The sequence below is a fragment of the Pezoporus flaviventris genome, unplaced genomic scaffold (genome assembly GCF_033815535.1).
Source record: "Pezoporus flaviventris isolate CSIRO_AGI_PZ_B2104156 unplaced genomic scaffold, CSIRO_AGI_Pfla_v1 ptg000081l, whole genome shotgun sequence".
NCBI classification, from domain to species: domain Eukaryota; kingdom Metazoa; phylum Chordata; class Aves; order Psittaciformes; family Psittacidae; genus Pezoporus; species Pezoporus flaviventris.
Genome location: NW_026892629.1, coordinates 1,133,449 through 1,147,345, shown reverse-complemented (window position 1 = coordinate 1,147,345; position 13,897 = coordinate 1,133,449). Strand labels below are relative to the sequence as shown.

General features: G+C 34.7%; 1 protein-coding gene across 3 annotated transcripts in view; it reads right to left on the bottom strand.

Annotated features, from left to right (window-relative positions):
* HBS1L (HBS1 like translational GTPase) overlaps positions 1-13,897 on the bottom strand; it is a 57,774-nt gene that overhangs the window by 39,610 nt on the left and 4,267 nt on the right. For 2 of the 3 annotated variants that reach the window (XM_061474856.1, XM_061474858.1), the window contains exons 3-4: positions 12,642-12,779; positions 10,082-10,276 (exon numbers count right to left, since the gene is read on the bottom strand). In XM_061474856.1, coding sequence (XP_061330840.1) covers positions 10,082-10,276; positions 12,642-12,779 — 333 coding nt within the window. Of the gene's footprint in view, positions 1-7,935; positions 9,430-10,081; positions 10,277-12,641; positions 12,780-13,897 lie in introns of those variants that run through there. The other variant, XM_061474857.1, reaches the window with a different exon arrangement.

Genomic DNA, 13,897 nt, shown 5'->3' with positions numbered 1-13,897 from the left:
GAAATTTTACAGGGAACGAACAACAGTATTTGCAGTGAGAGACATCTAGCATAATCACTGTAATTACCTTTTAACTTAATTTCTGAATTTTTACATGTGTTTCCTGTTAGTATTCAAGCTCTTTTTCATCAGTAACTGCTATATTTTAAACAGTTTCTTATACACCCACAATTTTGGATTTGACATGCCTATACTGCTAATGTTTAGATGTCTTGCAAGTTTCTAGAGCTGAAATGCATTGGTTTACAACTGCAAAATACTATTCTCTTAGCCTTGTCAACATCCTTGCTTTAAGTACTCAAGTGCAAACTTCAGGTAGAACTTACAATGTTTAAACTGATATATAACGGCACTAGAGCAGCAATCATTCATCCTTAAAACTTAACAGGATTTTAACTAAAAGCAACTCCAGTCACACCTTTCTGGCACTCCAGCAATCACACCTAAGAACTTAGTGAATTCTTCACTTTATCTTCTAAAGAGACACAGAAAACCAACTGATGGTTGATCCTGACCATGACTTGAAGGGACTGAGATAGAAGGCTATTGTAAGAACAAGTACATCTACTGTTTCCCAAGGATTTCTTGTTCTTCTGGAATCCCAAGGTTCTAAGAACACAATCATTTTTATTTTGATCTAAGCTCTCTTAGCTTCTATACACCTAACTTTCATACATTATATAGTCAACTATGAAAATTATGGATTTTGTATTGGTTTACACTTTGTCAGAAAAAAAAAAAGGAAATCAAACTAGTGTTAAAAGTCCATAAAAGAAAACTCAGAAAAAAACTGGAGTGTCACTTTTTCCAGTGTAGGTGTACAGTATGTATGAGGAGAATCTTCAAAAAAGGTATCTCAAAGGATTTTAGAAAGCTTTTCATTGTTGGTGACACATTTTTCCCTGAAATAAGCCACTTCCTTTCTAAAACCCACACAGTACCTCAGTGTCAAGATTCAGTAACTTCTCGAGGTCTGTGTATAGAATTTTCTTACAAAAAACACAGAAGTCTTAAATTCATTACTTTCCATGATTTCAGATATAACATCTGTCATGTGAGATTTCAAACGTTTCCATTCAGTAAAGAACACATTCTCTTTGTCACAGACTGAATACATGCCATATCTGAGCTCCATTAAGTACACGGGGCTCTCATAATTATTAGCAAGTATTTACGAAATAATACATTAAAGAAAAGTTAGCACAAGCATTCTGAACCAAAACCAAACCTGGCTGCATTCAGCTGAAGAAAAAGCTAATTGCATTAAGTAACATTGTGGTGATGTTTGTGTGATTTTTGCTTATTTGTCACTGATGTAAAGCAAAAATGAAGGAAGACATTTACACAGGAGAGGCAAAAGAAGAATTCTAGACACTTGAAATATAAACAACATGAGCAAAATGCTAGCTAAGCATCTACTAATTTTACTTGTGGCTTGTATTCTTGCAACTGCCCACATTGTCTCAATAGCTACATCAAAAACCTGAATTCATACAGATTAATAAAAACCAAAAATTAATTCCAGTGAAGAAATAACTGCTTCTCTATTAACAGCTGCAAGCATAGCAGTATAGTCCAATATTTAGAAAACTAGACTTAAGCTTGAGACCTGCACTTTATTTCCAGACTATCTGGCTTATCATGAGTAAGGCTTTTCAACTTCCTGTGCTTTTATTTCAATTTTGACTCTTTAATGTGAAGCTTGTTTCTTACTAAATATTTACATATATAGCCCTAAAAAAGGTCCTGTTCTTGATGCTACTCCTGAGAAATTACCATATAATAAATAGCAAAAAATAGCTCAACTACAGGAATGATTTCATCTAAAAAAAAAGACTAGATTCCTTCCTACCCCAACAACAATTAAATATGCTCAGTTCACAGTAGTTTTTATTTCCTGCAAGGACTGCACATTTACAGACATCTGACCTCCTTCTCGCTCATGATTCACTAAAATCAAAAATCTAAGTGTCATAAAGTGGTTAACAATTCCTTTAATGGTGCCTGAAATGGAACAGAATCTATCTCACTCAGCAGTATCTGTATTTGTTCTCCAACACTAACAGGGACAAAAAAAAAATAAAAATTAAAATGTAGCTTAGCTAGAAAAAGCAAGCAGAAATGAAATGAATATGCACAGAATGCAGAGCCTTTTGACAAAGAGGGTGCCATATTTACATAAACATTTTCTAGAAATCTGAACTTTAAGAAAGTTTTCTCAGAGAGCCTGTAACTATTATCTAAATTTCATCAAATAAAAATCGTTACTCCTCTTGACTATAATGAAAGCAAACTTATCATAATAGTGTATTTTAAATTGCAATCTCTGAACATCACTAATACCCACTGCTGAGACAGAAGGAAAGGATGCCTTAGAAACACTATATATGCCAAAAACTTCTGACACCAGTTGAAAAAAAATTAAAAAAAATCATATATATATATATATATATATATATATATATATATATACACACACATATATTCTTTGACTTTATGGACAAAAGAAGACTCAAAACAGCCAAATGAAATATTAAAATAATGACCATCTTCATTAGTTATTACCTCCATACATTGACATGATGATGAGTAGATACTTCACAGGAAACTCTTCTCTAAAATCTCCATATTCTCATTATAATGAGCAAGATAATTTTCACTATGCCTTTATAAGTCTGCAATTCTTAACAAATGGTTCATTAGTTCTCTTTCAAAATGTATCATTTTCAACTCTGCAGACAATTGTTTTATGGTTCTAGTCACCTCTGGTCATTTTATCACCAGAAAGCTGTAGAGAAGGGTAATGTGCTATTTTCTAAGGAACCCTACCAACATTAAGCATCCAAATCAATTAACTGGCCAACAAACCACAGATATAACTCAGGAGTCAGTGTCAATTGATTTTAATGGACCATTTTTAAGTCACATGTCCACAAAACAGATAAAGAACACTTTCATGATGATAGAGACACAGAAACCTATGAACCATGTCATAAGAATTATCTCAACAATCACCTGAAATCGCAAACTGCAATTACCTTTTACTTTGGTAAGAATTCATACTTCAACAGTCTGCACAAAGGAGAAACTGGCTGTAGGGTACAGCAATACTAAAAGAGAGACCTATTCCCACAGAACTGCTTGAAGATAACAATCTAGGAAGAACAAGAAAGCTTGCTTCAAGAAATAAATCGATTACCACTGGCTTTGATTTTTCTTCCATCATATTGTTTTCTAGTGCAGACTCAACACACTAGTTTTCAAAAAAAAATTTAGGTAACTTGGACTAATGACATTTCCTCATCATCTACACAGTAGTATGGACACTGTGAACTCAACACAAAATCTGCTTAAGAATTTATCAGCTGTCTACACTTCACACATACCAAAAATAGATATGTTATCCATAAAAATTCAATTTCCACAGGAATCAAAAAGCAGAGAAGCATCTCCTTTCAGCACTTCATGAAGTTTATTTTTACTGCATAAACTACAGTGTGTTGGAGATTTTCCTTTGTTTTTTCCACCCAATCACAATTCATAATCAATGTTTAATATAAAAAACATTTTTACAACTTTGAAAAGCTGAGCACTTTAGATTTGAAAGAGATGTGAATGGTTGTGTGTGTAATTATTAACTGCTGCCCTTGAATAAAGGCACTGTAATAAACTATATACATTTTCTAAAGACAATCTGTATCATACCTTCACACAAATCTTTTGTATAGATATTCATTTTTGAGTTTGTATAGCTGTTCACTTGATTCTTTAACTTTCTCTGTACGTTTAAATTTTCAGAAATTGCTGATTATTGAAAAATATCTCTGAAGGACACAGTTGGAGGAGATAGGGCAAAGCACAAAATTGCTAAGACTACCTTCTTGCACCAGTTAGCCTCCTAGAAATAAGATCTTAAAATATTATTGCTCAACAGTTCCCGAAATTCATGTAGCTTGCTACCTCTAAGCTTAAGATCCTGAAAATTGTCTGAATAATTCAATGAGAGATTTCCTGACTAAAAAGTAAAAACCAGGTATGTGAAGTTTTAAACCCACTGGGTTTTTTAAATTTGAAGCTCATGCTCCTACCATTTTCTATTTTAATTAAGAAAAACACTAAGTGTAATTATGTTTAGTCACATCCCAAAGGGTACAAAGCATCAGCCATTTTTGATATCCCAACAGGAGTTATTACTTTCCTACTCTTCTCATACTTCGATTTCAATTTGCCCTGGTTTTCCAAAACAAGTTCATATAGAAATCAGCTAGAAAAAGGAAATCTAAGAGAGAAAAACGAACAGGTATTTACAGGTATTTAGAGACATTTTAAGAATGCTGATTTTAAGAAATCAGTTCCAGTAGCTCTAATTTCTGCTGTAACATAAGGCTTGAGAACTAACTTTAGACAGTTGCCATTTCCTTTTTACAATCCAAATTAGGTTCAAAAACTTGCTACCAAAATCATCTAAAAAAATACCGAGAAACCCGCTTCTAACCAAAAGGAAACTGGAACCTTATTATGGTATCTGAAGACACACTTTTTGCCTTAATTTTTCCAAAGGAATCTTCCCAGGAAAGAAGTATACCTGTGCAAACCTAGGCAAGAACTGGAGCCTTTTTCCACAGTAGATACAATCATTATAGAACATTCAGTAGAAATTTATTTCAATCAGGAAAGTTAACAAGAAATTATAACTAAGTCAGTCCTTTAAGAATATGTATTTTATTTCAGTACATAAAGCAATGTCCAGAAGTCAATTCCGTATTAAAGATACTCAGCAGCCACTTAAAAATTATGCACAAAATAAATATAATGTACAAAATACCTTAAGGGTATACTGTCTGAATACCAGATTTAGTATGTCTATGTAGTTTAACATTTTTTTGATGTCTATATGCAAACACAGACACAAGCACTTTGCAATGTTAATGTGTGAATTCCTAAACAAATAACACAATCCATATTACACAAAGATACACAGTAGCTGCAAAATTACGGGGGAAGTTATACATCAATAAAATAAGCTCACTGTGTTAAGCATAAAATAAGCAGATTTAGTAAACAAGAATTCTAACATCCATTATGCAGAAACATTTCAGTGCAAAGGCCAGACCTAATACACAAAAATGCCTTATAACACAGTATTATGCAACCTTCTAAGACAATTAAACCTGTGATGACACAAACCTGGTTCTCAGTAAGGAAATTAAGGAATAACTAAGGAAATTATTAAAATACCAGTTTCAATTAAAAAGCAAAGTGACATATTAATTTTTGTATATAAAAACAGAACTGCAAAATTTTCCAAGCATGGAAATAATCTCCACTGAAGAGATTATTTATTATTTACTCCAACTGGAATTCAGGTTTATCCACCACTTAGGCATCTTCTGCAGCATTCAGCATGCAGGTTTGTACTAATTCAAGGATTAAGGGTTACAAACAAAAGAAAAATCCCTCCCCTACTGCTTTTACACCAAACAGCATGAATTGCTTCTTCATGACAAAAACCAGGGAAACAAATGCAAATGAAAAAGTATTTTAATATTAAAATCTAGCTACCTAACAAGATCCAAAGTTGTTTACTAAGGTATCAATCCCACAGTAAGATCCACGATAAATACATAATGCTGATGCACTTTGGTTTCAGTTTGAACTTCAATCTGCATGAAAGCTATGGCAAAACTGAGGTCCAAATACTATACATTGCCACCTACTACCTGTACATACTTTGCAGTGGAACCCACAGGACATACATTTAGGTGTATGTCCAGTTCAGGCTCTAAAATTATTAAAAATGCTAATAGGTTTTATGCAAAGAACAGCAGCCAGGAGAATGAGAAAACAGACCAAACCAAAGGGAAGTTCAACAAGCATAAAAGAAAAGATTTAAGAGGGAAAAACCCTGCATGTATTAAAAATCTCTACCTACAATTAATTAGGTACTTAAGAGTATCTGGAACATAAGAAAACAAAACTACCTAAAAATACACCAGGAATGACGATGCCAAACTCTGCATTAATATTTTACTTCTAAAAATTAGAATTTCTCTACTAGAAGAGATTTTGGAAAAACTGAACTTTAATAAAATCTCCAAATAAGACATTTTACCTCAGTGGGAAAAACAGACCTGGATTTCCAAGCAGCGGAAAGTTAGTATCTGGACTAACTATAGAGAAACTGATTGCTGAAAAGCGTTTCATGTTGCTCGAAAACCAGAATTTGTTATTAAAACTAATAAATAAAAAAATAGTATGTCAGACTTGTATAGGAAATCTTCTGAGGAAATAAATCGTATTGCTGCTTATGAACTTATCAGATCATAGTACATACACAGAATTGTATTATTTACACTTCAATGCTTTAAGGCACTCAGATAACAAATGACTAGATTAACATGTCTACTAGAACATAAACATTGCAGCGCTGTCATTATATAAAACTTTTATTAGCAAGAGTAAGAAACATTAATTTCATTCAAGAGGTCACAGGTCACACTGCTCATAGCCCTAAATGACAAGAGCATCAACTAGACAAACAAGCAAAATATACAGAACATAAAATATGTACCTGAGAGCACTGGAACATGTTTTATTTATATTTAAAATCTAAACTGTAGTGCAACCTGAAGTCAGGAATAAACCTAAAGCTGTTGTCTTCTTTTTGATGTAACATGCTCGACAAAAATTACATTAAAACTAGATGAAAATTTTATCTACTGTTCCATACTAGCTGCCAAGTTTAGCATGAATAAGTGTATGGCAGTATATGAACAAATGTATTCTTCCAGTTGCAACAGTACATTTATTGCACTTATTGCTGTTCAGAATCTAAAATAATGACACACTGGAAATATATCAAAAGTAGTAATGTGTACTAAAAGCAAAGTTGAAATATACACGCAGGTACTAATTTGACAAACAAGGGCACCAGAATCTGGTAATTATCAGGTTAAAAAAAATAAAATAAGTGCAGAATGTCCTGATCTGATCTTCCATCTAAAGATTCAAAGTAACAGCAATGGGTGCAAACAGTAGGAAAAAATATATTTCCATTACTGAAGAAAGCTTTCTCCAAAACAGACAAGTTGTAGACACAAACAGCACTTATGGTTTGCCTCTTTTTTTTTTTTTTTTTTTTCCACTGAGTAAAGACTCTCATGCTAGAGTTGAAAGCATTTTTATTCCAATATCTTCCTGAAAGACTGAGAATAAACCATGGAATCCTAGTGACACTTCCAATTAAATACATGCAGCATGTATATACCCACAAAACAGCTGGTTCAAAATTCTGAATATCACATTTTGACAGCTGATGGGAGGTGCACACAATTTTAATTGCCTGCTTCCCTATGAGTTTGGTCCTATCAACAGCTGTACGTATCCTAACCACAATTAAAACTGTCAAAACCTGAGGTGAGCGAGTCTTAAAAACACATTTCTGTTGTAATATTGTAATCAGAATACAGATAGAATAATTACATTGACTGGAAATAATCAGTTACAAAGACTGGCAATTTAGTTACATACCTTATCAGAAAATCCATCTTTAAGAACATTTACTAAAAGTTGTAATATAAAATGAGGTTCCCACTCCCCAAACTATACACCACATAGCAAAACTAAATTACTTTACAAAATAATAATTCAGTGTTCTTGCCAATGAACTGCATCAACACCTAGAAAGATGTTTCAAGAAGTCTTACAGTGTTTATAGAATTTTGTACATGCAATATGTATATACTAAAATTCAAGACTGCCAAAGTTAAAAACATTGTCAGTGAAAATTAGACAAATAATCAGTGCAACAAAGTTTACACACAAATTTGCTACCAAACAGTGAAAATTGTAATATGTCGATTAAAAAAAATAAAAAAACTCAATTGTGGATTATAAATGATTTTTTTTTAATATGTCAAGATATAAACACTGATTTTGGTTTGTTGGGTTTTTTTTAGTATTCTCTTGTAAAAGCTCTTTTTTGGTGAGCTTTCACAATATCATCAGGAGATGCTGATTTGAAGTCAAATGGTGTTATGGCAATTAAAGGACCAGTCTCCTTGGGTTTTACATCTTGTACTTGTCTACTGTATAGGAAAGCTTTATGTACACCAATTGTGCGCCGCTTATAACCTTTTGGAGGGTAACGGAGACACAAGGTTAAAGCAAAAGCTGAAGGTCTTGCACGCAGTGCCTTCACCCAGGAAAGTGACAAATCCTGCCCCTTAGGAGTAAGCGCTCTTTTGGGTTTTTTATATGTTTTGGCAAAGCCAGAACATTTTCCTTGGTTTTCTTTTAAAAGTTTAATTTCAGGGCTTAAGACATTTGACTGTCCCACCACATTTTGTTCTGCAGATACTTCTGCATTTTTTACAAGGACACTTAAATCAATGTTGGTTCTTTTAGAGGGCCTTAATTCAGTAACATTGAGCATGGAGAAGTTCATCTTTTGTTGAGTTTTATCTACTTCAATAGTCTCTGCTATTAAATCCGAAAGTGACAAATTTGCAACCTCCTTTAGCGGAGAATCTTGACAGAGGGTTAGAGAAGACAAAGATCCTGTTAGCTCTGACATCCCACCTGAAGTTTGGGGTTGACTTAGTAGTTGTGATAATGGTGAGGTTCCCAATTTCCTATCAGTGAGATTTGCTGTTGACTGGGTATAAAGGTCAGCCAAAGAGTAACAGTGGCTAGCACTGCTTTCCTGGTGCTCCTGAAGTAAGTCAGCCAATGATGTATTTCCAGACCTTAACACTGGCAAAGCAGCCATGTCTGATGAGGAGCCTTCTTGTTTTCTGCTTTGCACAACTGAAGAAAAATTATCAAAAAGTTCATTCTTTCTATTTTCACTATCACTGACTTCATTACCAAGAACCAATTTTCCTAAAGTACTTGTTAAACACGGGTGACTGTAAAAACTTGCACTGCTTTTACAATCAGAAGTATTTGAGGAAACAAGTGGATTCACAGAACCACAAACCACATTCTGCATCAGCAAGGATTTCAAGTCCTCTGTTTCCTTGCATTCCAACTTGTTAAAGGAAGAATTTCCAGATATGTCACTTCCTATGCTAAAGTAAACATCTTCACTGTCAGGAACCAAACTTAATGCATTAACACTTTCTGCTAGTTGATTCTCTGCCTGTTTATTCACAGGTTCACAAAATGATCCTTTACAGAAATCATCACTGAAAGAAGATGAATGAACAAGTGAAGAGGATTTGAATCCTTTCTTTTCAGGTGAAGTTATATTGGATTTTTCAGCATTAAGCAGCATTTTGTCATTTGTAATTAAAGAGTAACAAGTTGAAACACTTCTGGCTGCCAAGTTTCCAAAACCAGGTTTGTTGGTGTTGTCGGCAACATTTTCTACTGCACAAAAGAAACTGCCTGTATCCATACACATTTCTGGACAACAAAATAAGTCTCCTTACCTTACAATAGCCAATAATTTTCAGATGGAAATGCAGTCACAATAAAATATCCATTGTTTTTTACCGTTGACAGCAGCAACAAAAAAGAAATCAAGAAGAAACATGAAAAGGCATTTAATTACTAAGTGTTACCCAAATATATGCAATGTTCTACAATTAAACTACAGGTATCTACTGAATACAGATATCTAAGAAACTTTAAGAATTGACAAACAATGACAGTAAAGATAAAGAAGGTTTAAGCATAAATCAAAATAAGTTACTGCATAAACACTAGCAAAAAAAAGAAGGTATTGGGTAAGTCAGTTCACAAACAAGTAACAGAAGTACATAAATCTTGAAGACATTGCTCAACATGCAGCACATGTATTAATTCAGTTAAGTCATATATTATAAATCAGAACTACAGATGGTTGCAGTTTGAATTTAAGCTGATGCTAAGGTGCAATTTTGCCTTCTAACTCCAGAAGAGATACCTTTTCTTTTACATGTTTTTAGAACACAGGAACAGGAGAGTTAATTGGTCTTTTTAATTTTTCTAATAAATGACTGATACAGTAACACACATCCTCAGAGCTTGTAAGCCAAAATGAAACTGTACATAGAAATGAATCATCTTGAATGCAAACAATTAAATAGAAGTATACCTTTTGTCTTCTTTCCTACAATCAAAGCGTCCTCATTCTTGGTCTTCACATGTTGCTTACTGCCTTGTGAAAGCACAAGATCCAAAGCCTTCTGTACATCAAATTTACTATCCAGTACTGCTTGCACCATTGTTTGTTCTGGTACAGACTCTGCCAAAACTTCTCTCATTTGATCAAGGCATGAATTAAGACGGGCTAAAAGAAACATATTACTGTTATAAGCTGCACAAAAAAAAAAAAAGTCTTAAGTGGCCTAACCACTAGCACCACACACTGATAAACAGAAATGGGAGAAAATTATCACAGTAAAAGATAAAACCTTTAGAAATTAATTTCAATCTCACTTACTGCCATAATAAACTTTGCCCCCAAGCCCTGCAGAATATTTGACCAATTTCAGATTTTGCTATATGGAACATTTCACTGACTACTATTTATTACTATATGAAGTCTCAATATTGACATACTTTGATGTTGTAAAATTAGCTATTTTCACTACACAAAATACAAATAATCACCTTAAAGTTACCCAAAGTAATTCAGGAAGTCAACATGGAATCCCAATGAACAGCACATTTTAAGGGTTTACAGATGCTATAACGAACACATAAAGTAAAACAGCATTTTTACGGGCCCCAGGCCTCAACAACTAAGAACTCCGGAACAATATACCAGGTCTGAAACCATCTACAATCTTTACCTTACCAACAACTGTAATACATTTTTGGCTGATAAAATCAATTTTCTATGGAGCATATTTCTGCAGCTAGTATAAGGGAATTGTTTGCTGATGACACTAAGCTGGGAGGAGTGGCTGACACGCCAGAAGGCTGTGCTGCCATCCAGTGAGACCTGGACAGGCTGGAGAGTTGGGCAGGGAACAACTTGATGAAATATAACAAGGGAAAGTGTAGAGTCCTGCATCTGGGCAGGAACAACCCCAGGTTCCAGTACAGGTTGGGGAACGACCTGTTAGAGAGCAGTGTAGGGGAGAGGGACCTGGGGGTCCTAGTGGACGACAGGATGACCATGAGCCAACACTGTGCCCTTGTGGCCAAGAAGGCCAATGGCATCCTGGGGTGTATTAGAAGGGGGGTGGTTAGTAGGTCGAGAGAGGTCCTCCTTCCCCTCTACTCTGCCCTGGTGAGACCGCATCTGGAATATTGTGTCCAGTTCTGGGCCCCTCAGTTCAAGAAGGACAGGGACCTGCTGGAGAGAGTCCAGCGCAGGGCAACGAAGATGATTAAGGGAGTGGAGCATCTCCCTTATGAGGAAAGACTGAGGGAGCTGGGTCTCTATAGTTTAGAGGAGACTGAGGGGTGACCTTACTAATGTATATAAATATATAAAGGGGGAGTGTCACAAGGATGGAGCCAGGCTCTACTCAGTGGCAAACAATGATAGGACAAGGGGTAATGGATACAAACTGGAACACAAGAGGTTCCACTTAAACTTGAGAAGAGAAACTTCTCAGTGAGGGTGACGGAACACTGGAACAGGCTGCCCAGGGAGGTTGTGGAGACTCCTTCCCTGGAGACATTCAAAACCCGCCTGGACACATTCCTGTGTAACATTATCTAGGTGTTCCTGCTCCGGCAGGGGGATTGGACTAGATGATCTCTTGAGGTCCCTTCCAATCTCTAGCATACTGTGATACTGTGATAAGCCTTGACTAAGGTAAGTTTTGTAAATCTTGACTTGCTGCACAAGAGACTGAAAATTCACCAAGCTGACACTCACTGAAAGTAGTGTGCTGGTCAGACATACAAACACAAGAGAAGAAAATATTCCTGAATATTACAGTTCCTGCCAGTTCAGATTTTAGAAAACAGGAACTGAAGAACAGGAAGCCAACTACAGATTATTTTTTTTTTTTTAACACCTCCTCAAAGATAGTGATGTTTAAAGACCTTTGCTAAGGGAATTCAACACCACAGATCAGAACTCTGCTTATTATGTAGAGTTTATGGCTGCAGAACTGAATGGAAACCAAAGTCTAATGAATTCAAAACCAGGTAAGAAAAGATTATAGATGATACAGATATTGGCTACTGTCTCTAAGAAATTCATGACTTCAAAAATATCTCAAGTACTGCTACAGATATTGGCTACTGTCTGTAGAAATTCATGACTTCAAAAACATCTCAAGTACCGCTACTCACTATAATTTGGAATGCAACACAAGGAACTGATTATTCTACAAATACTCTAATACTCTTCCCTAAGCATCCATTTGCAGAGTCAAGACCTTGAACTACATGGATGCTTGGCCTGAGCCAGTACAGCTGCTCTTACCTCCGATTTTCATGTCAATTTCCATTATTTCCAACTAGGAACATATTTAAATTTATGCAACTAAGTTACAAGGAACATACAAAAAGTAGTTATAAACTTGAATAATCAGCACTAAAGCTATGCTCATGAAGAGTGTTATTCTACAAGATTACAAAATTGTGGGTAGTGTCAGTCAAGTAACAAATATTTAAATTAAGACTATTTTTAGTTAGACCTGAATTCACAAAAGACATTGTTCTGACAAATACTTCTTTTCTATAATTACCTCTATCAACTTCAGTCAACTGATGATTGGATGTAAAATAATCAATAGTATCGTCTGTACCTTCATAGCCATATTCTTCTTCTAACGGCTCAGCAAATGTTGCTGGTTTGTCTCGTCTGGAGTAAATAAACTGAGCTGCTGCATTAGGTAAAAAACAAAGTATTATAAAAGTCAAATATTTTTTTCTTCCCTTAAAAACAAATCATATCTAAAAGGAAAAAAATTTTGGGTGCTGACCTTTTACAGTGGTTTTTGGGGGAAGAAAGAGACACTACTGTATGACCACTACCTGATAGAATGCACAGAGCATGCAGCAGTTCATGACAGAATATAAGCAAGTCATTATCACAGTGAAACCACAAGCTAGACAATACCCTTGTATGTATGTAATGCAACAATTCTGCAAAGTTCACTATTCCAGCAAATTAAAATACTCCAGGTTTGAAAAACAGTATTTCCTATAGCAAATTACCACCTGTGCCCAAACATCTCGAGAACTCTCCTCCACAACTATTTTTTTCTACCTCAGTTACAAGTAAAAAAAAAAAAAAAAAAGAAAAAAATAAAAGCCTGAAAATAATGCTGCTTTTACAGCACAGCATTGTGAAACTACAGTAACAATTTAATGGAGCTGAACACATTCTTCTCATTTTGGAATTTCATTATAAATACAGCCCATGAGTTAAAATGTGTATTCACACAAAACTTTCAACACATGCATAATTTCATTATGATTTAGCAACACATTAAGGCATATATAGGTAAACTTCCTGCTGCACATGAGCCCCAGTTATTACATATCCTCAGAACTGTACAAAGTATAATGTAAACAAATTTCTTTATGACATGCAATATTCTCCCCAGCTCTGAAATACATACCGAAAGCATATGTATATTCAGAAGCAGTACAGACTTAGCAACTGTTTCCCACACACATACAATTTCATATTCAATCTCCATAACTGAAGAAACTATTAAAAGATTGCCATACAATCTACACCAGATTAATTTATAAATGAAGTATAAGTAAAAAGAATTCTTAGGAAAATTACTGTGCACAAACAAGAAATAGTTTTGCAATTTAGCAGTTTATCCTTTAGTAAAAAGTAAACACGTTGCACATTTTCATCACAAAAACAAGGCTAACATAATACTTAGAAAATATCTGAAAACCCCTAGCAATTAGATTTAGAATTTGAATGCAAAACAGTCTTTTGGGGAATGTTACTACAAATAATAAAAATACACACCTAGAT